Source organism: Paralichthys olivaceus, chromosome 8 (assembly GCF_024713975.1).
Source record: "Paralichthys olivaceus isolate ysfri-2021 chromosome 8, ASM2471397v2, whole genome shotgun sequence".
Taxonomy (NCBI): Eukaryota; Metazoa; Chordata; class Actinopteri; order Pleuronectiformes; family Paralichthyidae; genus Paralichthys; species Paralichthys olivaceus.
In genome coordinates, this window is record NC_091100.1 from 6,536,091 (window position 1) to 6,558,947 (window position 22,857).

General features: G+C 42.7%; 3 protein-coding genes and 1 long non-coding RNA gene across 4 annotated transcripts; 3 read left to right on the forward strand and 1 right to left on the reverse strand.

Moving 5' to 3' along the window:
- Positions 1-1,525: 1,525 nt before the first annotated feature.
- Positions 1,526-2,783, forward strand: fgfbp2b (fibroblast growth factor binding protein 2b). Its single transcript, XM_020101202.2, has 2 exons — positions 1,526-2,467; positions 2,645-2,783. Exon 1 carries the CDS (start codon positions 1,627-1,629, stop codon positions 2,446-2,448), a length of 822 nt encoding a protein of 273 aa, XP_019956761.2. The 5' UTR covers positions 1,526-1,626; the 3' UTR covers positions 2,449-2,467; positions 2,645-2,783.
- Positions 2,784-5,219: 2,436 nt separating this feature from the next.
- LOC109638292 (fibroblast growth factor-binding protein 1-like) lies at positions 5,220-7,021 on the forward strand. The gene is made up of 2 exons (XM_020101197.2): positions 5,220-5,360; positions 5,560-7,021. Exon 2 carries the CDS (start codon positions 5,592-5,594, stop codon positions 6,207-6,209), a length of 618 nt encoding a protein of 205 aa, XP_019956756.1. The 5' UTR covers positions 5,220-5,360; positions 5,560-5,591; the 3' UTR covers positions 6,210-7,021.
- A 7,074-nt stretch (positions 7,022-14,095) lies between these two features.
- Positions 14,096-22,242, reverse strand: anxa5b (annexin A5b). Its single transcript, XM_020101360.2, has 13 exons — positions 22,143-22,242; positions 21,856-21,900; positions 18,947-19,031; positions 18,492-18,586; positions 16,724-16,837; positions 16,537-16,627; positions 16,361-16,440; positions 16,223-16,273; positions 15,847-15,940; positions 15,662-15,757; positions 15,499-15,557; positions 14,536-14,658; positions 14,096-14,434 (listed from the first exon to the last, which is right to left on the reverse strand). Exons 2-13 carry the CDS (start codon positions 21,856-21,858, stop codon positions 14,372-14,374), a joined length of 954 nt encoding a protein of 317 aa, XP_019956919.1. The 5' UTR covers positions 21,859-21,900; positions 22,143-22,242; the 3' UTR covers positions 14,096-14,371.
- Positions 20,731-22,247, forward strand: LOC138411287 (uncharacterized). Its single transcript, XR_011243938.1, has 2 exons — positions 20,731-20,998; positions 22,035-22,247. It is a non-coding gene; the product is annotated as an uncharacterized lncRNA (long non-coding RNA).
- Positions 22,248-22,857: the final 610 nt, after the last annotated feature.

A 22,857-nucleotide genomic window follows, 5' to 3' on the forward strand; every position in this document is an offset into this window, starting at 1 on the left:
TATGGAATATTTAAGTCTGTTTAAGGGCAGTGTCTGTTTTTGTGGTCAGTATTAAAACTCACTGTATCGTGCTGTCGAGTCTTGAAGTTGCCATATGAAATGACCACTGGCGTGTGCACCGGTTTACACATTCAGGCGAAATGAAGACTAACTAACTGTCCAGAAATGAAGCAGAAATGTTAAAATCGAAAATGACTTCGACAGGGTCCTCTCATTTTTATCGCATTAAATAACTAATTAAAACCAAACTTACAAGACAAAATATTTGAAGTGTATTTCGGCTTTTTAGTTTGGCCGGTGTCCCATCTGCTAACATGAAGGAGGCAGGGTCTATGACCTATACTGCAGCCAGTCACCAGGGGGCAAATGAGAAGCTTTGGCTTCACTTTTGGGGAGCTGTCATTTCTCCAATCCTAATATACAGCCCATGGTTTCATCTGAAGACAAACCTAACTTCATAGATAACATACAGCTTATTATTCGAGGGACTATTTCTTCTCCAGGACAATTTCACCACAGCGTTGATGCATTTTCAGTTCTTTAACATGTCTTCAATTGTTTTCACCTGGTGGGAGATATTGTTGGTGTCAGAATCCCCCGACTTATGGAACGTGAACACCAAATGTAAAACAATGAGATCACGTACAAAGTGACTCACACTGGGCAATGCCAACGTCACATGTGAAGAGAAAAGGCCTCAGGTAACAACAAACAGGAGTCATCATCCGTGATGCAGCTCCTGGAGAAGACAGAGAAATTCCCCTGAGCTTCCTGCACCTCCGGGTGGTTTTGTGGATGCACACACGGTGGCGCTGGTTCTATGGTGTTTCCACAACTAAATCAATGTCCCGTCCACTAACATTGAGGAGGAAGGGTTAATAACCTATCCTGTTATAAACTGCCTCCTCCATGTTATTGGATGGGACATTGATTTACTTCTTTAATTCTTATGGTCAAGGTTTGAACAAAGTTTGGCAGCGCAGCACTCAACTGTTTCTTTGACGGTGAGACAGCAACAACAAAACAAAATCTTTGCATCTTTAGACGGACACGGTGAGGATTTTATTTTCACAGGGTCACAGATCAACTTTTAACTCTTCAGCAAACAAATCCAGGCTGCACTTTTGGCTCCGGGCCCCTGGCTCCTTCCTCCTCCTCTCCCAGACACCAGCAGTCAAAGAACCTCCTATGTGACATTATATAATGTCCTGCCCAGTCTTTTTTTAATAAAAAAAAGACTGGGCAGGCTTTATGTGTGTAACCTCCTTCAGGCTTGTTACCCCCCCCGCCCTCCACCCCTCCAGGTCCCACAGACCCGCTGACCCTCTTCCCCCCCAGTTTATGTTCACCCCCCCCCCCCTCTCTTCCATCCATCACTTTTTAAGTTTTGAACGTACCACACAAGCCACATGTAGTCGCTCTGTGTGTGTGCGAGGAGGGGGTCAGCACTGAAGGAGGAGTCTCGGCCCCTCAGCTCACCTGAAGAATACCTTCTTTGTGAGCTAAGGCCTTATAAAGTCACACTCCGATGCCTCCTTCCCTTGCACACTTCCTCTCAGCTTCTGTGCGGAGACATCCACCCATACCCTCGTCCATTCATTCATCACCGACACACCTAACAGCACCATGAGAGCCAGGATGAGACTGTTGCTGCTGGTTCTTGCAGCGACTGTTTGTTTGTCATATGCTCAGACCAACAACGTCAGCAATGACAGCAAGCCTCAGCCGCAGCAGCCACAGCAGCAGCAGCAGCAGCAGCAGCAACAGCAACCGCAGCAGCAACAGCAGCAGCAGCAGCAGCAGCAGCGAAGCATCTGGGATGAGCCTATTAGATTCACCACCAAGACCAAGGACTCCTGTACCATGGTGGTGTCTGGAGCTGGGGACTATACTCGCCTGCGTGTCACTTGCAAAGGTCCCAGCCAGGGCCAGACCCCGGCACGCTCCTACTACTGCGACTTCCAGGGGAAACCCAACCTGTGCCGTGCCTACAACCTCAACCCTCGCCACTACTTCACCCAGTTGATGTGGGAGATGAGGAAGCTGAGCCACGCCTGCCAGGGACCCAAAGTCTACCGCCCACAGATGTGCAAGAAATACCCCGACGAGGCCCAGATGACCTTCATGAGCTCCTGGCCCAAGCCCAGCACCCCCAAGCCCAGCACCCCCAAGCCCTCCAAGCCCGTGCAGGAGCAGCGCAAAGTGGTGGTGCCCGCTCAGGTCAAGCCCGTCGCCACTCCTAAGCCTGTCAAGCCCCAGCCCCAGCAGCCCGGCAAGCCCCAGCCAGGCAAGGCCCCCCAGACCAAGAAAGCTACCCCCAAGCCTGCGAAGACCACTACTCGTCCCACAGAGCAGACCGACTCCAAGGCCTCCCGCATAGCTACAGAGTACTGCTGGAAGAGCTTCCACGGCGTGTGCAGCTACTTCATCAGCTGGTTCCAGAACTGAGATGATTCTGCAGACAAAGGTGAGTGACAGAAAAACAATGAATGACAAGAGGAAAGACAGTCAGATTAAAAAAGGTTGAGAAAGACAAGAGAGGTGGTTTTGGTGCATGGATGAAAATCTATAAAGCCAGAAAACAACCCAAACTGTATTTATCTTAAATTAATTTTTACAAATCCTCAATCTGTTGTTGCTCCAGGTTGGATTCATCAGCGTCAGATCCGGTCAGAACTCCTCTCGTCTACATTTGACCACTCCAGGATCTGAACGGGAGCCTCGTCATCTCATGGCCTTGTGAGGTCCCACTCCCCATACTCCGCACGCAGCATCTCACAGGCTGAGCTCACATCACCCAACCTGCACCTGTGCACGGTTAACAAGGTTAACAGATGACTGCTTAGATCTGTAAAACACTCACAGCAAGGCTAAGGGAAAATACTGCAGGCGTGTGATTCTGTTTGTATATGATGTAAAGTTCCCTCTTTTTATCGCACACTCAGATGTTTCGACAACATTTATTACTCCAGGAAACAAAATGTGAAGATAAAGAGAATAAAGTCGAAGTGGTGACTTCTCCTTCTTCTTCTCCTGTGTCGTTTGTTTGGGTTTCTTCCTGCAATTTGTTTCCCTCCACACTTGCTCATTCAAAGAAGTCCTTGTTTCTGTTTCATCGGCGGCTGTAACAACACGCCTGCTGTTAACATGCAGACACAGACGGCAGTTAAGATAATACAGCTCGATCGCAGGAGGCGCCTGAGCAGAGCTAAACACTTCTTTGTGTGAGCTGACGAGTCCAGTCTTAAGAGCCACTGTGTGCAGGAACAGACGGGGGTCTGTGTGCAGGTGGAGGCCAGAGAGTGGCTGCAGCTCTGGTGTTGTTAACACTCACACACACTCACACACACACACACACTGAGGAAGGAAGAGACAAATCACTTTTACTCACTATGCAGCCACTTCTTTAATTGTTTAATCCCTGATGTGATGGGACAGACTCATGCAGCCAAATATTAAGATTCAGAAAATTACAATTACAAGTTTGATTGGTGAGCTGAACGTCTCCAAAGATGCAACAAAAAGTCATGCAAAATATTTTGGTTTGATAACATGCTAAAGCCACTCTGGATTTCATATTTTCATTGGTTTCAAAAGTCAGAAATGTAGGAAAACTTTTATTTCAAAGCATCAAATCTACTTAAGAGGAAATAAAATAGACGGGGAATGATTATATGTATGAGTAGAAGAGTCACTTTCTGGAGCTGACGTCTCAACTCTCCAGTACTTTTGCATGAGAAGATGTAAAATGCATTTATTGGAACCAGCCACTGACTTTCTTATATTTCTGTGACAGCTCCAGAAACCCATGTACACTGAGCTATAACATACATGTTAATAATTTTCAGCTATTTTTTTAGAAAACTAGCTAAAAATTAGTCTGTAACAAAAGACCAGCTTACCTCAAACCACAGGGTGGTGCTGCTGATTAGAGAGGAACCAACCAGTAAAAAAGTATGCTTCCCTTTCTCTCTACCCTTCCCTGTCTCTGTCACACACAGAGATTTTTGTTGCCCATTACAAATTCCATTGTCTTATATTCAATCGATGGACTTAGCCTTAAATAAATACCATAAAATGTAATGATTTATCAGGTGGGGTTTAACTTTTGTCCCCAACACACACACACACACACACACACACACACACACACACACACACACACACACACAGAAGCTGTGTAAATCCTCTACTACTTCCAATGGTCAAGTCTTTCTTGTACATTTCCGACAAATTGACTCAACAACTTGTGACCATTTGGGCCTAATATGGTTCCTGCTTTATCATTATGTCTTAGTTGCAGGAGTGAAACGTGACGACAGGTTCGGGTGGATTCATGAGAGGGTAACTCTTGTCACCAACTCACTTAGTTAAAATGACACTGCAATGAAAAGACACAAAAGTGAGTTGAGAAAAATTCACTTTACACAAGTTTCCGTGTAGCAAAACTTAAACTGTACATTTTTATCCGTGAATTTAATTGTGTCATTTTGTTTCTGGCAGCTTTATTAATTCTTAAATGGCCAAAAACAAACTTATACCTGAGTTTACGCTGTAAAAATGATATCATAGGTGGTGACGATAGTTTACCGAACAAAGACAAAAATAAATAGATAGAAAGTCACCAAAAATCAACCAAAACAATCAGAGACTCAAGAAAGTTTCAGGATTTGAAAGATGAAGACTTGTACTCACTTGTGCTCTCTAGTTTAATATCCTGGGTTAATGTCAGGACGAGATTCATTTGATTGTTTTCAGTCTTGTTAAATAAAACTGTTTTATTAAATTGTTATTCTATTCTGTATCTATTTAGATATGTGTGAAACACAATGAAAATGAATGTGGAGTTGATCTCCTCATGGCTGAGAAGTGGCGTGTGTGTGTGTGTGTGTGTGTATGTGTGTGTGTGTGTGTGTGTGTGTGTGTGTGTGTGTGTGTGTGTGGTGCTGTGAGCTTGGGTTATAATGTGGTTATCTGTCTTGTTAAAGGTCTTTAAAATAAACTCTCTCTCTCTCGAACACACACACACACACACACACACACACACAAATCCATCAGTTGTAGTTTCTTGTCTCTTTGATCCGCAGTCGAGCTGCTGATGAAGGCGGAGTTCAGTTTGAACAAGTCAGGTCAGGACAGAACAAAACACGCGCTCCTTCCACTGCCAAGATTTTTCTCAATGGATCTGAGAGGAAGTGTGTGTGTGTGTGTGTGTGTGTGTGTGTGTGTGTGTGTGTGTGTGTGTGTTCTGGGGCGGGAATGGTGGGCGTGCCGCAGCATCTCTGTTGTATGAAAGCCATGTGCGGGACAACAGGAGCCACAGGAGGAGGCTTTACGCACGGAAACACTTGCCATTCACGGTGAGTTGGACTCAGTATATGTGACTTTTCAGTTTGTAGAGTGTATTGCAATATAACCTCGTTATGTTTCTCTGCAGAGTTTTCATTTATAGCTCTTTGAAATACACCTTTTTATGTGCGTAAAGGTTTGGATAAATAAACCTACAACTCATTTGGGACTCTACAACTTGAATATTTTCCCCACCCTGTGTCTTTTCAGGTGTTTTACTTATCAACCTTATAAAAGACGACATGATGTTGCTGACGACTCTCGCTCCCTGGATGCTGTTGGCCTTCCTCGGGCACCAGGTCTCTCTGTGCTCCGGTGCGCACAAGGGGGCAGCGAGCGGCCGCGGGAAGTTCACGCTCAAGAACAAGATGCAGTGCACGTGGGGGGCGAGGGACCTGGGACAGGCGGTAAGGCTGTCGGTGAAATGTGAGAACCCGGAGGCGCGCGTCACAGGCGGCCCCACCGCCATGGAGTGTAAATACAACGGTAAACCTCAGAGCTGCCCGGGGTACCACTCCGACCCCAAGGGCTTCTGGAAGCAGGTGGCCCGCGCTTTCAAGAGGCTGCAGGGGAAAGTGTGCATCGACCAGCGCGCACTGGTAAAGGCCGGCATGTGCAAGCGTGCGCCCCAGGAGGCGCACTTCAAGCTGGACCGCTCCAGCTCGGTGGCATCCTCTCAGGGAGGACACCCGCAGACCACCACCACACGTCGGCCCCGCACCACCTCCACCACCACCACCTCCACCTCCACCGGACAAAACTGCACCAGGCACCGGAAGGCGGCTGAGGAGTACTGCAACAGCTCGTGGGCCAGTGTGTGCTCCTTCCTCTTCTCCATGGTGCAGAGTGACGACTGTTAGCTGAGCTTAAAGTCTCATTGTACCAGTACATGTAGTAGGCTTAGTTACTCAGGTACTGTGAGATCAAGGGAACTTGCAGACCCACGTTACTTGAGTGTTTCAGCGTTACACTACTTTATACTGCTCAGCTGCAGTGTCTGACAGCTCAGATTCAAATCTAACATGTAATGAGATTATTCAATATGATGCATTTTCAGATTAGACCTCCCAACACCAAATACATAAAGTACTTGTACTTTTGATACTCATAAATCCTCTGTACTTTTACCTCAGTCATTTCATGAATTTTTTTTATTTAAAAAATATCAAAACACACACACACACAGAAAAACTGAAAGAACCAGACACAGAATGAATTTTCCATAATCTGGATTTGGATTAATCTGTGAGGATCTTTTTGAATGTATTCTGTAATATCAGTCCTGACAGTCACATCACGGCTTCACACATCTTTCAAATATGAACTTCTTGATGAACATCTTCACTGACACTAACTTCATGGTTGATTTGTTTATGGTGTCGATAACGATATTGTCAAACTTTTGAATGTTGGATCACATGATGTAATATCTGCTTTGTACACAGTGAACTTCTTTGTACTTGTAATAGAGTATTTTTTTACAGTGTGGTATTTTTTTATTGGAGTAAAGAAACTATGTATTATGACGCATAACTGAAGATTGATGATTGTAGTCGAGTGGTACTTTCTTCTACCTCTGGTCATATTTATCAATCAGCCGCTGATATCATAAAAACACCACTGTATTTATATACAACAAATAAATATCTTCTATTTTTGTGGCTTTGAACAATATGTGACATGTGACTTTTCATGGCTGTGTGAACATGCATCTGGATTGTCAATGTGAAAATATACACTAAAAAAAAAAATCGTTGTTTTTTCTCTTATTGAGCCATAAAAATGTTTGTTTTCTAAAGATAACAAAAGAAAAAGGTTTTGTCAAAATTCTTCTTTTTCAGTTTTATCCTGGAGCAAACCTGCACGTCTGTGAGTCCAAAAAGCAAAGTGAGATTTTCTCCTCCTCAGGACTCGCACTGTTTTAACACACCTTAAAAAAATACCATTTGAAAAAGTAGTAAAATGTTTCAAGCCCAAACTGTTAACTTGAAGGCTTTTTAATGAGATATAAATGTTTAAAGGGAGCATAAGTACTTTCGAGATGCAACTGCTTACTTCTCTGAATTGATTTTACAATGTTTAAAGTTTGTGTTGAACCCATAATCCGACCGGGGCCTAAATGAGTGATGGGTTTGCTGTAATAACAGTGATTTTAAAACTTTATCTGTTAAACGAATCCAAATAAAGTGGATGGTTCCACAGACAGTGTTTCCCTGCTGAGCTGCGGAGTAAGAAATGTTTAAGAAGATAAAAGATTGTGCTTAAAAATAATGGAAACATTGGACGATATCCACTTTAGAACTTGAGAACCTTATTTGGACAGCTTCATCTTCATCAGTTACATAAAGAAAGAATGAACCACAGGAATGTTTCTGTTCTAGTGTACGGTATGTTCCAGACGTCTGTTTTATTCTATATGGACTGAGGTTACATCATTAGATCATTTGTCACTTTCTTTTTTCTCGTTCCGGGAAAACAAGACTTGGATACGTTGGAGAAGTTTAGTAGACTAAACAGTTTACAGAAAATCCAAATCATGTCAGACCCTGTTCCATGAAGTCCGTCTCCTGATGGCAGATTGAAATCATGTGTAGATTACACGGCTGTGGCCTCCCACGCTGTTGACATGTCCTCAGGTTAAAGCATAATGTACATAATGTCCACATATCAGCCTTGTTCCTCCAGTTTCCTGCAGCAGCCTCTAATTACTTTCTCAGTGACAGCAGCAGCTGCAATAAGAGACATTTCTATACAGCAAAAGTTGAGGTAAAGGCTGCTACAGTCCAGCTGTGTGTGCATGTGTGTGCATGTGTGTGTGTGTGTGTGTGTGTATGTGCGTGAATGTAATCCCCGAACAAGTGCAACCCCAGATGTGGATTTTTATGTTTTCCTGTTTCGTCACCTCTGACCCGCTGCTCTTTGTCCCGTCACACTGACACTTAAAAAGCCAACCGGAGACTGATCCATCTTTTAAAGGAAGTCTGCTCTCTTTGATGGCACAAAGGGGATTTTTTTGTGGACATATTGTTTTACTGACTCCTTCTCCAGAGCTCAAGGACACATTCCGGCACCGCCACACACTCAGGGAGGAAGCAGTTACTTAAAGGTCAAAGGTGAAGAAGGAAATGAGGATAGCATCCAAAGTTCTGCCCTGCGAGGATCAAACACCTCCCCTGCACCGTGACTCATCACGTGTGGTTCTTTTTTTTAATCTCTTGCCTCCAGCAGGTTTGGATCAAAAGAAGAGCCACTGTCAGGACGACTACTGGAGGATTAGTTTGGATGGAGAGTGGAAGGACTGCAGGGCTGGAAATCAGATTCTCATTTGGCTTTAAACTCCACCGCTCTGCAAACAGTGCAGTTTTCAGCTGATGCTTATTGTGTGTTAATGTGGTGAAGGAATAATCTGGAAAATGAGTTCCAGAAGGGAAACATTTACACTAACTCCGCCTCAAGTCGGAACAGCAACTGAACAATTTGGGTGCAATTGAAAAAGAAAAATCCTTGATACGCCCCTTTATCTGCATACGCACCAAAATCTACCTTCTAATTCCACAAACGTCAGTTTTTATCTTGAATACGTGAGCCGTTCATCGACTTCCTGTCAGGCGTGTCTTTTATTGGACACGCAATACGTTCAGTATTAATACAAATTGAGTGCCCTGCAGCAGTCAGTGGGGGTGGGGCTGTTCCCCCTTAGTCTGTTGTCTGAGTTCAACCTTCATCTAAGTCCTCAGATAAAAAACATCAGTGGTCGACAACTGGCAGCCTGCGGCCAATAATATCTTGCTCGTCAGATCATTTGGATAATCTGATTGAGTAGTGCTGATCGTCATGGCAACAACATTCACAGAATCCCTTCCTCTTTAGAAATTTGTCAACGAAGTATAAAGTTTTGTTTTGTTGCTGCAATGCTCTATACTGAGCTTTTATTTTGAAAAGTTGTGAACTTGAGTCTGATGATTGTGTCAATGGTTTAAAAGACCTTTGAATCTGTTGACATGGAAAAAAAAATCACACCCGTTCAGTTCATCTCTCAAACGTATATATAAACCACTCACATGCACAATGATTCACTTACATGAATATAAAATCTCAAACAAACAGGTGAAAACAGAACTTCCTTGTCGGAGGTAACAAGGAAACACAACACAAGCCACCGTGAGCGTTTAATGTGGAAATGGGAGTGGTCAGTGGGTGGCGTCCTTCCTGTAATACACCCAATCACACACTGAAAGAGTGACAGATCATCAGGTCTGATAAAACACACAAATGAACAAATGCTGGAATGTACCAATATAGTAACATGTTTGCTCATGATAGTAGGGTGTGTGTGTGTATGTGTGTGTGTGTGTGTGTGTGTGTGTGTGTGTGTGTGCGTGCGTGTGTGTGTGTGGCTCTATCATTACAGTCTTTTGTAAAATTTGCTGGCAGGCAGCTCTGCAATGCTGTGCTCTGATATTTCATTGGATATTATTTACCACCACAGTCATTCACCCACACAGGTATGCACAGTGATTCATGGCAGATAAAGATCACACGTCACTGGTCTTTGTGTGTTGTACTGATTATAATCATTATCATACTGCAAGTGAGGGTGTTATAAAAGCTGAACTCATGCTTAGACATCAATTCAAAGAAAAATAGATCCAGTATCCATCCATCCACCATCCATACTGCCTTTCATTTGTGGGTCATGTGTGGGTGCTGGAGCTAATACCAGCCGACAGTAGGCGAACCATTCAGTTCCAATTAACCTGATTCCAATCTGTATGTTTGACTGTGGACTGTGGGAGGACTCCACACAGAGAGAGCCAAACAGGGATTTATAGTATTTACAGAATAGACAAATAATCAAGGTTAGTCTGCACAAAATAATCAGATTCATCATTTCCTCGTTTTAACAGAGGCAGATGGAGAACTCGACACTATGCCTCCACCAACCAGTGCAGTTTCAGTCTACATGCATTGTTTTCCAGATTCATATGAGGTCACCGTGACCTTTGACCTTCGACCACTGAAATCTAAACAGTCCACCTTTAGGTCCAACCGGTCAAAAGTTGAAGAAATTCCCCAAAGACAGACTTGAGATGTTCAAGAGGCCAAACACCTTTGACCTTTGACCACTCAAATCTGATCTGTGAGTCTAAGTGAACATTTGTGTTTTCTCAAATCAAAAAGAGTTCACACATCTGCTCATCAGATCTGATCAGTTCTTCGATCGTAAGATATCGTGTTCACAAGAGGCCGTTAGCTGTCGCCAACACAGAGGCCCCAGCTACCGGTGACAGAATGAACGGTATAGATAATGGACGGACGGATTTCCAGTCTCAGCCTTGTTCACTCTGGCTGTTCTGACTCGATCTCCTGCCTCCACCCGTCCACCAGATGTCCTCGGACTTTCCTCCCTCCCTCACCCACCTGCTCACCTGTCTCTCCTTCACTGATCGGCTCACGTTGTCTGTGTTTGGGTCTTTTTTCTCATTGCCCTCTACAAACTAAAAGAATGTAAGTACAGACTGTCCATTTATCGTTAACTCTCAAATGTCCCTGTTGCAGTTAAAAACAGTTTCTATCAAACAGTTCAGTGACGTCCTGGTGGAGCAGCGGGTGAGATGCACACAGTACATGATGTCTGAGAACCAGTTTACACCAGAAGACAATGATGGCTCATGTGGCCTGATCACATCTGAGTAATGTTGAGGTGTGTGTGTCCTTTTCACATCTCGGTGCGTGCCTCGTCTTGTTCCTTTCCCTCGGAGAGGAAGGTGGTGTCTTTACAAACGGAACCCTTGTGAAAGCAGCAGCCTGTGACTCCTCGGCTCAAAGTATTAAAATAACTCCTTTTTTTAAACCCTTTGAGGTTTGCAGGTAAAAGCACGATCTCCCAAAAAAGTGCAGATCTACATCGGCCCGTGTGTGCGGAGGAGTTTTAGTGATTAAACAAGCAGGTGCAAACAGGTTTGTGAGCCCAATGCTTTGTTTGGTTGTGGATGTTCTTCACCTAGAAGCTCTGAAAGATCAAGACTTTAATGTTACAGCAGCTGGATCTGATCTAGATCTGTCACTCGGTGGAAGTGTAGAACATGAGCCAAGAAAGAACTCATTACATTTTGGTGCTGGATACGGACAAAGGAGCAGATCCAGGAATTAATTTTTCACCTGTGTCTGTTTGGTTGTTTAACTGTTAGAAGGATGACACAAAAACTAAAAAACCAATTTCCACCAAACTTGGTGGAGGGACGTGATCGGGGGGAGAAGAACACATAAGATTTGGGAATTTGCATTGGCAACACAGGCATTTTAGGAAATGTTCTCTTAAATATTTATTTTATAAGAACAATAATGTGTAGGATCTTCAGCTTTGGAAGAAGGTATGTATTCTACAACCCCCTTAGATTTATTGGAACTTAGTGGAAGGATGAGACTTGGGCTAAGTAAGAACTCATCACATTTCGTCAGATCCAGAACTCTTGTTTTTCTTTAACGTTGTTAGGTTGAGGCTGTTTTCTGATCTTTTCACAAGAATCAATTCATGGACCCTGAGGAAGCTTCAGTAGTTTTCCAGCCTGTGTTTTACTGCACATGTGAGAATCTGGAACTTTGTGCAGCAGGCGTCTGTTTTTTCATCTTTTCTCTTCTGTTCATCATCTCGTGACCTTTCAGGTTTTCTGTGTGACTGAGTAAAGAGGGGCCCCAGACCCCTGAGCTGGGACTCACTGCTGTAATCTACCCTCCTGTGACATCAATGTTGATGTTGTGGTAACACAATGTCAAGAAAGTTGAGCTGCAACTTACAATTATTCTCGTAATTTAACCGTTTTGTTGATTTATTGATCAGGTGTCAGGTCTGCAGGGTCGTTTTCATTCCCACAGCCCAGAGCTCGTTATAGTTTGTGTCAAAATACAAATAAGATATTCAGTTCACTATCTGCGTAAGAAATGAACCCCCAGAATCTGGAGTTTGGCTCTTCTGGTTGAAGAAATAATTTGTTAAAGTAGCTTGAGGTTCAAGTTCTGTTAATTAACTAATATATTATTCAAGTAATTGTTTCTGCTTGACAGGGTAAAAACACTGGCAGCTACATGCAGGATCATCACATCAGAGTTTGACAAGTTTGAGCAGCTTCTGTTTTGCTGCAGGTTCAGACAGTTACAGAGAAAATAACGCAGCATAAAGTTTCATTTAACATTTAATTTGTTGTGTGTAACAGGAGCTGTCGCCGGAAAACAAACTTGAACTTGAACTTCTCCCGGGCCCAGTGTGATGAACGAGAGGAGGAGCCCGGTGGAAAAACCCATCAGAACACAACTCAACGCTTCACTGACTGCTTCAGATGTGACCTACAAAGCTGACCGCCAACACAGGCCCACCCACAGACGCCCACACCCAAAAACACGCAAGTCAGCGAGGGGGAGGAGTCGACGCCATTGTTCCTCCTGTGGCTCGAGGTGGTCTGACCCCCACACCCTGCTGTTCAGACCTTGTTATTGGCTGCCCGTTTCTGTGGCAACAATCAACGGCAGCCGCCTCCGAGAAAAGAATAACAGAGGGTAGAGTAGCAGGACCTGAGGTGACCTCCTCCATGCTCCTTTAATCTCTCACACACACACACACTTTCTTTAAAATCCTCTCACTGACAAAAGTTTTAAAACTCTTCTGCAGGTATGAAGTCACGTTTCTCTAAACAATCATCTGCACAGGTGAAATAAAATCTCAGGTGACAGAGACACTCGGAACCTTTTTCCGAGGCCTCTTCATGAGTAGATCATCTGCAGAACATGCAGTGGTGAGAACTCCATAGACGTGATGTTGCCAGCAGTGATGGAGGCGTCTGTTCCATCTATGATCTTTGAAGATTTAGAGGATCTCACCCAAGTTAACAAAAATACACTTTTCTGCCTTCATCTCCTGGTGGTGCCAAGTCACGAGGGTCTTCTAGAAGATTTAAATATGGTTTTTCACGCCTGTGAGCAGTGAAATTCCTTTCATTTTCCTCATTGTAGTGGAAAAATGTGATCAAACGTTCATTTTAAGTGTTTATGATTTTCACATTCTCACGTCATGAGAGTTTTATTATCCTGCATCTAGTTAAACATTAATATACCATATATTCAAATCACAGTTTATAGATATGATATTTTAAAATCATGTGTCTATAAACTTTACATGTGGGAAGAGTTAGTCAAGTTTTAAAAATACCAGGTGTTAAATACAAGATTTCAAAGAGTGGAAGAAGAGTAATAACTGCTTTAAAAGTAGAAATATAAAAAGTAGAAGTAGAAATACTCATAAAGTAAAACTAGAAAGGCACTAAGAGGAGCACATATCTCTGCCAAGGCCCAACTGTCTCCTCATGAAACCACTTTTAAAATCATCAGATTTTTTTGTGTTGATCTGCACCAAATTGCACACACTCGTAACATAAATATAAATATAAATCCCCTAAATATGCTGTTTATCAAATATAATTATAGAATCATCTGTGTTTAAAATCTAAATCTGCCTATTTTTTTCTGAAATGTACTGGAGTAGAAGTGCAGCATAAAATCTAAACACTTGATAAAAGTAAAAGTATCTTAAATGATAGTTTGGATGTTTTTCAGAAGTTTTTAAATTCAAACCACAGCTAAGCTCTGTTGAAGCTGCTTCTCTCTAGACAGCTCCCTCTGGTGGCCACGAGAGACCAGTGCATGTCCATTACAAACAACACAGGCTGCAGGAACAGAAATAAAACAGTTCGACTTGATCACATGAAAAGTTTATTGTTGCATAATGGTTGTGCCTTAAAACGTGCAAATTAATTCAGATAATTGAGGATATTCTAAGTGATAAAACATGATAGCGAAATATTAGCTGACCAGAAGCTGCTTTAATGTGACATAAACAAAATGTTAACGAACCATTTAATTAGAATCATAGTTTGAAGATAGGCCGAGTCTCACACAGAACAAAGTAATGTTGTTAAGAGGAGAGAAGAGGCGCTTCAGGTTTGGTTCCTATTATTGCTCGTTGCTGCGGTTATGCGTCATCTCCGCCGCAGAGCAACAGTAGGGCCTTACGGTAGTCACCGCCGGTATCTCCCTGTTACAAACACACACAGGCAGTAAAAGTCAGAAAAGGAGTCCTAAGTGTTCTGAACACGTGTGTTTCTGGGCGTGTGTGTGATGTCTTGATCATTATACCTTGATCATTGAATGCAGAGAGCAGGCGAACAACCTCCTGAACTCAGACCTGATGTCCAACAAGTCCACCTCACTACGAGTCACCATCACTCTGATCAGCGTGTTGTCGTCAGTACCAGCACCCTGCAACACACACACACACATGTTTAACAGCAGGATCACGTTAGTAACAAGGACCGACTCGAAACTCAACAGTAAATCTAATTACCTACTCCACGGAGGTTATGTTTTCACCCCCGTCTGTTAGTTATTTTGTTTTTGAGCAAGATTACACAAAGATTAGTGAACAGATTACTGAGTTTTGTTGGAAGAATGTGGTCTGGGTCAGGGAAGAAGCCCAACCCTTTCTTTAACATTGTGAAATTGGGCGTTTTCAACATTTTCACAGTTTTTCCAGCGAAAAATTCAAAGATCTTGATTAGACATATTTAGGGGACTGATATTATGAGTGTGTGAAATTTGGTGCAGCAGATTTTAAGGGGACTGCTGGGTCAGTATGTGCTCCGCTGAGTTTAACATAGAAAACACTTAGAGGAGGCAAAAAATCTGCCAATGCTGCACAATATTATCTGTATTTATGGACAATGTTTAGAAATTGATGATCTGTAACTGGATGCATCGAATTGTATAATTAAATAATTCAGGGATGTGTGAACTGAATGTGAAAAAAGTGACAATTTTAAAAAATCCTCTAAAATTCTGGGCCTGGATTCTCAAAATTAATCAAATCAGTTGTTTATGGCCCATTTATTATTATTATTATTATTATTAATGACTGTCTGCAATTTTCACAGAGCTGCTAAATTTGCATGAAGAAAATTTTACTTTCTCGGTTTTATCCTCTGCACTGGAGCCAATATTACAGCCAATATCATTATGATATGGAAAAACAGAGGGATGTATACATTTGTCTAGACATCAGACAGTGTCGTTCTTAACCTCCACAGTTGTTTGTCATCTTACCTTCATGGCGTAATACAGAGTCTCAGCAAAATAGGTTGGAACGTTCCGGGCACACTTCACTTCAGAGGAAAAATACAAACGACAGGTCAGAATTAAACTATTTTTTTGTCACCACAGGAAACCTTTTTTCAGAACCAGTCGACAGTGTGGTCTCGTTTCGTACCCACGGCGAGGAGCAGGTCTCTCAGACCTCCAGATGTTTCCCTCTGGATGGTTTCCTCCATCTCGAATCCAGACAGCTTCATGTAGGCATCAAACACTGAAACACACGTGTTCAAAGTTTGTCTGATTATTAATTTGATGTTTTCAGCAAAAAGATTTGAAATTCTGATAAAAACACACACGCACCTTTTCTTAGATGTTCGGCGCTGCGGTTCCCCAGGATGGTGACAAACGACTGCTCGTCGGTGCCAAACTTCTGCTCTCCAGCCTTGAAGAGAGCCTAAGACCACACAGAATACACATCATACACATCATTCAAAATCAATTTACTATTTATTTCATTTCATAATTTACTAATTCCTTGTATACAGAGACTTTAAGTTTTTACGTGCTCCTTCCACTAGAGGGTGCCACAACATCATTCATCCAATCTGCCATGTCCTCCGACACACAATAAACACTGGACATCCTGCTCGAAGCTACACATGTGACACTCACACCCTCAGACAAAAAGACAAAGATGCCATTGATGGTGAGCAGCAGGAACTAACAGCCGACTCACCTGAGCATCCTTCTCAATCTCTCCCTGCTGGATCCCCTTCTGCCTGTTTGACTGAGGAGAGAGGAAAACTAAATGTTAGAGGAGAGGAAGAGGAAGAGGAAGAGCGAGAGGAAGAGCGAGAGGAGAGGAGAGATTTACCTGCAGCAGAATAACCAGAAGTCTCTTGAAGTGACCTGAAGTGTCACCAGATACGTCCTCCTCCAGGTCGTCATCATACTCTGAGGGAGACACACCACGACACACATGTTGTCTTAAACTTGAAAGAGATTCCTACATTAACACGCCTGTATTTCACGTGTGTGTGTGTGTGTTACCCTGTCTGTAAGCAGCCGAGATCTCCTTCACTTGCTGAGCTGTTCTGGAGGCGAGAATCTCCACCAGCACCTTCTCGTCCGTTCCTGCCCCCTGGAGGTCAAAGAGGGGAAATGTCACAGACCTCACAAATCCACTCTCCAGCTGCTAAAGTCTCTGTCCACATCTGGCAGCTGCCGCAGCACCCACCTTGATGGCGTTGCGAAGCGATGTCACATCATAGGCGAGGGGTGCGGACATCAGACCCACGATCAGGGACTCAAAGTTGCCTCCCAGCTCCCCCTTCAGGTCACTGACCAGATCCTGTTGTGAAGATACAGTATGTTCTTTAATGAGTTCTGGTGCTGCAGGAATCCTGAGAGTGTGATGTTTTCTTATATTATTTATTATGGTAACTCGTGTATTTTTGATAGTTTTTACTCCACTGAATGTATTGGCTTCACCATGACGATGTGGGGCTGTGATGTAGTGAGAGGCCACAGGGTTCAGAAGCCTCAGTGAATGTGAAGAGCTTGACGAGCGTGTGAGACTCTTGAGACATGTCGCTCTCCAAAACTGTCCATCCCACAATCATATTACTTTATGCAGGAGTTGGTCAGATGTGTGGCGGTGAGGAAGAAGCAGGGTTCTTGAACTTCTTCAAGTTTTTTTTTGTAATTAATATTTTCGAATGTTTCCGAGATGTCCGAGCATTCAAAGCAGTATTACAGAAGAAAGTGGTTAGTCCCACTTTGAAACACAGCATAATATTCCCACATCTCACGATAAGTTTTGGTTCCTGAAGAATATTCTATAAATACGTCCTGTGACAACCTTCAGAACTGGGTGACATGATAGAGTCTTGACTGGTGTCATTTCTATTCTCCTCATTAGAGACATCTGGGTCTCCGGGAGCTTCCTCTGTCAGCTCACAAGATTCCCTTCACACATCTGGCAGCAGAGTGCAAACAGAGGTAAGCAAATTAAATCGCTAGCACCGCTCTGTCAGCAAAATCTGCCTCTAAACACGCTATGTCTGACTCGTTCAATCGGGCCAAGAAATAATTCATGTAACCTTCAGTAAAAAACTTCTTTGTTTGTGTAAAACCAGGTTAGTGCTGTTTTTAGTTTCAGGTGGTTGTGTGTTAAACAAAGATCTTAGAGATACAGATGGTTACAAATCTACAGTAGAACTGTGGGTCTCAGTGGTGGAATATTCACTCCTTAAAGATAATTTAGTTTCAGTAACTTTCATAAATGAAGGAAAACAAATGCGACAATCATCTGTTGAGTTTATGATTCTCTTTGTTATTCTCTCCCTCCACCGACGAGATTATTTTTCTATTGTGGTTTGTTTGTCTATTTGTCAGCAGGATCACTGAAAAGCTACTGAATCGATTTCCTTGGTACTTGGTGGAAGGGTGAGTCATGACACAGGGAAGAATTAATTCAATTTTGGCGCAGGTCCTGAAAAACAAGGCAGATGCCAGAATTTTTTGTTGTTTTTTTTCTTTAACATGGCCGATGTAGGGCGTTAGCTTCGGCGGTATGCGCTCTCCAAGTGGCCCTCTAGTGGCGTGATTAGTTTCTTTTTGTTACAGTTTCTAATTAAAGCTGAACATGTGCACAGATTGGAATAAACACACACATAGAGAGAGACGCTGGGTAAAAGCTTGTGGGAAGAACGCAAAGACGTAACCAATGCTGAGAGATGGTTTCGGAAGCCAGTGGGATTTAGAGGGGAAAGATTTGACAGTTTGGAACCTGGAGAAACATCATGTGTTTAAATGTGGTCGGACGACACGTTGTCTGAATCATTTTTATGGAATGTCGTCTTCTTTTTATTGTTCCTATTCTTTATATTTGTAATTACTGCTTCTTATTGCTTTTATCTATTATATATTATACTGTTTTTATGAGGCCTTCAAACTGCAGCTGTGATGTTGTGATGCGTGGTCACGTGATCGGGCGCTCGGACCTTTCCAAACAGAGTTTTGTAGGTGGTCTTGATCTGCTGCCTCTGGGCGTTGCTGCGAGCCGTCAACAGCTGCAAGATGGCATCCTCATCAGTCCCTACGGCAACAAGAACCATGGTTACTAAGGCAAGCTGTAAGTGTTTATAACTATCCTCATGAGACATGCGCGTTTCATCCACGTAGTCACGGCCTTCTCTGCAGGACAGTGTTTGCTCACAGTGAAGCGTCTCCGGTTTCTGCTCCCTGCTCATGTGTTTATGAGTCACCGCTGCCTGGGTGGAGCTCCACACAGACACCAGGGATTACTACACTTTTGTTCAGAGAGGAACTCCCCAAATAACACTCTCCCATTGGACTGTTGGAGGAATACTACTAACTGACGTGGCTTCAGCATATCAGATAACATTTTGCTGACAGCAGATACACGGTATACACACACACACACGCAATATCTTACCCAGCCCTTTCATGGCTTTGTGCAGGACCTCAGCATCCGCACTGGCGTTGAAGTTTCCGCTGGCTTTTATGGTTCCTCTGCCGGCCTGCAACACGGAAGATGTAGACATATTTTCCAAAGTTATATGTCTTGTCACAAGCAGCTGAAATTTTTTGTATTCCCAAAGGCCTCTCAAGGGAAAACAACTTCTAGGATGACATCATGCTAGTACTTGACAATTATATGAACACGTGGTGTCATTATAGACACAGATTACATCAACTTTAAACAACATTATTGGTCGTGTCCTCATGATTGTTGCCTTTGTCTGCAACATCAGCACAAAATGTCAAATCACAATAATAACTTTAGTTGTATAGCACTTTTCAATACAAGTAACACAATGCTTTACAACAAAGAGTATGAAATGATGAATCAAAGAAACAGATCCAGAATCTGAAGAAGAGAGGAGGATGTCAAATATTAACACCTGGTAAAAATGTTATCAGATATCTGGATATGAGCTGCACTGTAAAGCCTGGTGTGAATGGAGTCATTGATTTTTTTGACTAATCATTTCCCTGAATATAGATCACATATTTCAGAGCAGCAAACTGAGTGACACTAAACTGTGAGAATCTGATAAGGCTGAAAGAACATTAACTTTGAAATGGATTTTACTGAGTGTTTCATGCTGTGACATTGCGGTTGCTGTAGAGATGTTTAGAGAGGAAAACCACGGGAATGTCTGCTGGATTCCGACCCTGGAAAAACGTGGCGATTCCAGAAAGCAAGTTGCTGTTAACAAACCGGCTCTCTCTGTTTCTCCGCAGGAAGAAAAAGCTCTTGTTTATTAACAAACACACTCATCAGCACAAGGTAAACAAAAATCGAATCAACGTGGACGAAGAGGGAGATATTTGGACAAAGGTCCATCGGAATGCATGACACCACTTTAGCTCCTGTGGTTGACAGGTTGAGTCGTACAGGGCGAGTTGGCACATGACTGAGGCACAGTCGACGGCTTCTGATGCAGGTATGTTGCACACAGACGGAAGTCACTGTAGAGCAGAGACACTGACCCCACACAGGTCTTATCAATCCCCTCCTACGTTTATGGATTTGTGTTACCAAGGAGACAGTGCACAATCCATGTAGTCATGTAGTATAAACAGAAGTCCCCTGTCATATTGTCATAAAATCAATTTTATTGTTAAGGGTCAATACTGTAGAGCTCGTGGATATTACCGACAGATTAAAGATCGAATCGTATAAAAAACCCAGAGTCAATGTGTTAGTTCGTCTCTCAACACTTCCTCATTACACTGACGACCCAGAAATCTATATATATTTATTTTACACTGCAATAACTACTGTGAACTGCACTTTATATTTATTTGTTTGTTTTTATTTACATTGGTTTGTGTTCACGGCTTGTACATTGTGTACTTTTTCATCTCATGTTCATGTCGCTCACGTTCCATTGTTTCTTGTAAAGCAACATTTTAACAAAGTTCTACATAAATAAAGATTATTGCTATTATTATGGTTTTTAACTTTTGTTTAACTTGTATTTGCCAATAAGGAGTATTATGTACAACAAAATTGAAACAGTAGTAGTAGTAACTTCCTCAAACAGCTGGACTGCAAGTTAACAGCTAAGGACGGGGCTGACTCAAAATAAACTACAGTGTTTTTAATAATATCACCGAGTGCATTTGTGTGCTCGCCAATTTGTTTTGAACAGTTTTGGAACAATGGAGCTCTGTACCACAAAGGAATACGCTACATCCGGCTAGAACTTGTTTGGTTTATAACTTCAGGCAAAACTGTCTGCAGCAGCAGTGTGCTGTGACATCCTCACGTCTGACTGTTGTCATGAAGATGACCACAATTTTCACCGTGGCGGACCGACTCCACCCTGACGAGCAGGGGGGAAAAAAGAGCTGTTTCCCCTTTAAGAGAGGAAGGAGAGGGTGGATTTAAACTGCAGGCGAGACGTGGAAATGGGTTTATGAAACAGGCAGAGAGGTGGAGAGACGCAGACACCCACTCGAATGGAACAGAGCCCATGTGAGTCATACACCAAACTTCCCAACTTCCCCCAAATGAAACCGCGCACACACACACTTTCTTTTACATAGCATCTTAGTGAGGACACTCATTGGCAAAATGCATTCCCTAGCCCCTTACTGACCTACTTACCTCATCCATTAAAACTACATGTCTAACCCTGACCTTAACTTAATTCTAACCATAACCCTCGACCCTTGAAAAGGTGAGGATCGACCAAAATGTCCTCACAAAAGTACACACACGCTGACATCATTAGCCCCAAACAACTTAACACTAAAACTCCTCCTTTACTCAAAACCTAATTATTCCTTCAAAACAGGGTTTCCTCCTCAAACTGTCGTTTCAAGCAGCCTCATTACAATAACTGAAACTGGTCTTATAGCAAACATAGCAACACACGTCCATTCACACTGAACAAACTGGAACGTGTTATTCGTTCAAATCTAACTTGTTAGTTCAAACACACTGAGAGACAGTTAGGAGACTTGCTCGGCTGCATGTACATAGTGGCTGTGAGGAAATGTGTGTTTTATCTTCAACAGATGTGTGGCCACTGATTCAACACTGAAAAGTGACTTTGGAAACAAGTCTGAAGTTTATCAAGAGCAAATAGATAAAGTCTGCATCTGCTGCAGTCAGATCTGATCAGAACATTATATAATGGAGAATAAAGTGGGCGTTGTCTCTGTGTCCAGATGTGAAAACCACTCTGAGTCACACATTAGCATAAATAACGGAGTTTTACACAGACGACTTGAGAATTGTGACTTTACTTTAAGGTTTAAAATGAAGTTTGACGCTTTTCTTTGTGTTAAAAGCTTTTTAAAAAATGAAGAGAAGTGGAGCAGACTCACCATTTTGAAAAGTCTTGACGGTTTATTGAAGATGAGGAAGAAGATCTGTTGAAGAGAGAAAAACTTTAACAGAAAGAAACTTTAGTAGAAAGTCAAAGTGGTTCCTCGTCACTTTTAATCGAGTCCTCGGCTGTGTCTTCTTCCTCTCCTGTCTGTCCCACTTCCTCCTCTGTCCCCAGGTAAACCGCAGGTGAGACCCCGGCTGTCCCCGCTCACCTGGCCGACGCTGCTCTAACGTTTTCCCCGCAAGTTACAGACGATGCCCCCGGGTGAGGTGAGGAACTTACCGCGGAGCTGAGAGAGGAGGCTCGGGCAGCACACACAGAGAGACCCGGTGGAGATGGAGGAGAGGAGGAGAAGAAGGACGGAGGGAGAAACTCCAGCGAGAAAAACCCTCAGCTGTGTGTGTGTGTGAGCCACACCCCGGTAAGAGTCCATGGAACAGCCCTGCTCCAGTGCACTCTGGGAAATGTTGTCTTTGATTGGAAGTGCTGATGATGAAAAAGTTTCAAAAAGTTTTAGCAGCTGCAGAAAGAAGAAGTGCAGTAGACTACTGGGTCCACTTAAAGGGAAAAATATAGAAAAACAGAAAAAAAGCCCTACATTTAAAGTATAAATTCGCAATATTATGAGTGTTAAGTAATATAAAATATATATAAAATGTTGTTAAAATGTACAAGAGATGAGAATGCAGTGGTAATATCATTAGAAAAAAGTCCTACATTTACAAGAGTGATGTTAAAATATTCCAAAAAAATGTAAATGTACGAGAGTAAAGTTGTGATATTACAAAAATAAAGTTGTAACATTATGAGAATGAAGTTGTTGTTGTTGTGTTGTTGTTGACAGCAGCTGCAGCTGGAAACAAAGTTGATGATAAAGTCTGAATCAAAGCGGATAGCTGAACGATGATAAAAAAAGAAGCTGAGTGGAGCTGCAAAGTGGAGAGATAATTATATGTGTGTTTGTCAATACAAGCAACCTCTTTCACATTACACATAG

What these genes read in the sequence shown, in the direction of transcription:
- fgfbp2b (XM_020101202.2), top strand. Translation starts at nt 1,627, where the DNA reads ATGAGAGCCAGGATGAGACTGTTGCTGCTGGTTCTTGCAGCGACTGTT.
- LOC109638292 (XM_020101197.2), top strand. Translation starts at nt 5,592, where the DNA reads ATGATGTTGCTGACGACTCTCGCTCCCTGGATGCTGTTGGCCTTCCTC.
- anxa5b (XM_020101360.2), bottom strand. An exon ending in ACAAAACTCTGTTTGGAAAG is followed by an intron (nt 16,838 to 18,491) that starts GTCCGAGCGCCC and finishes TCTTCACAACAG; the next exon opens with GATCTGGTCAGTGACCTGAA. An exon ending in CGCTTCGCAACGCCATCAAG is followed by an intron (nt 16,628 to 16,723) that starts GTGGGTGCTGCG and finishes TTTGACCTCCAG; the next exon opens with GGGGCAGGAACGGACGAGAA.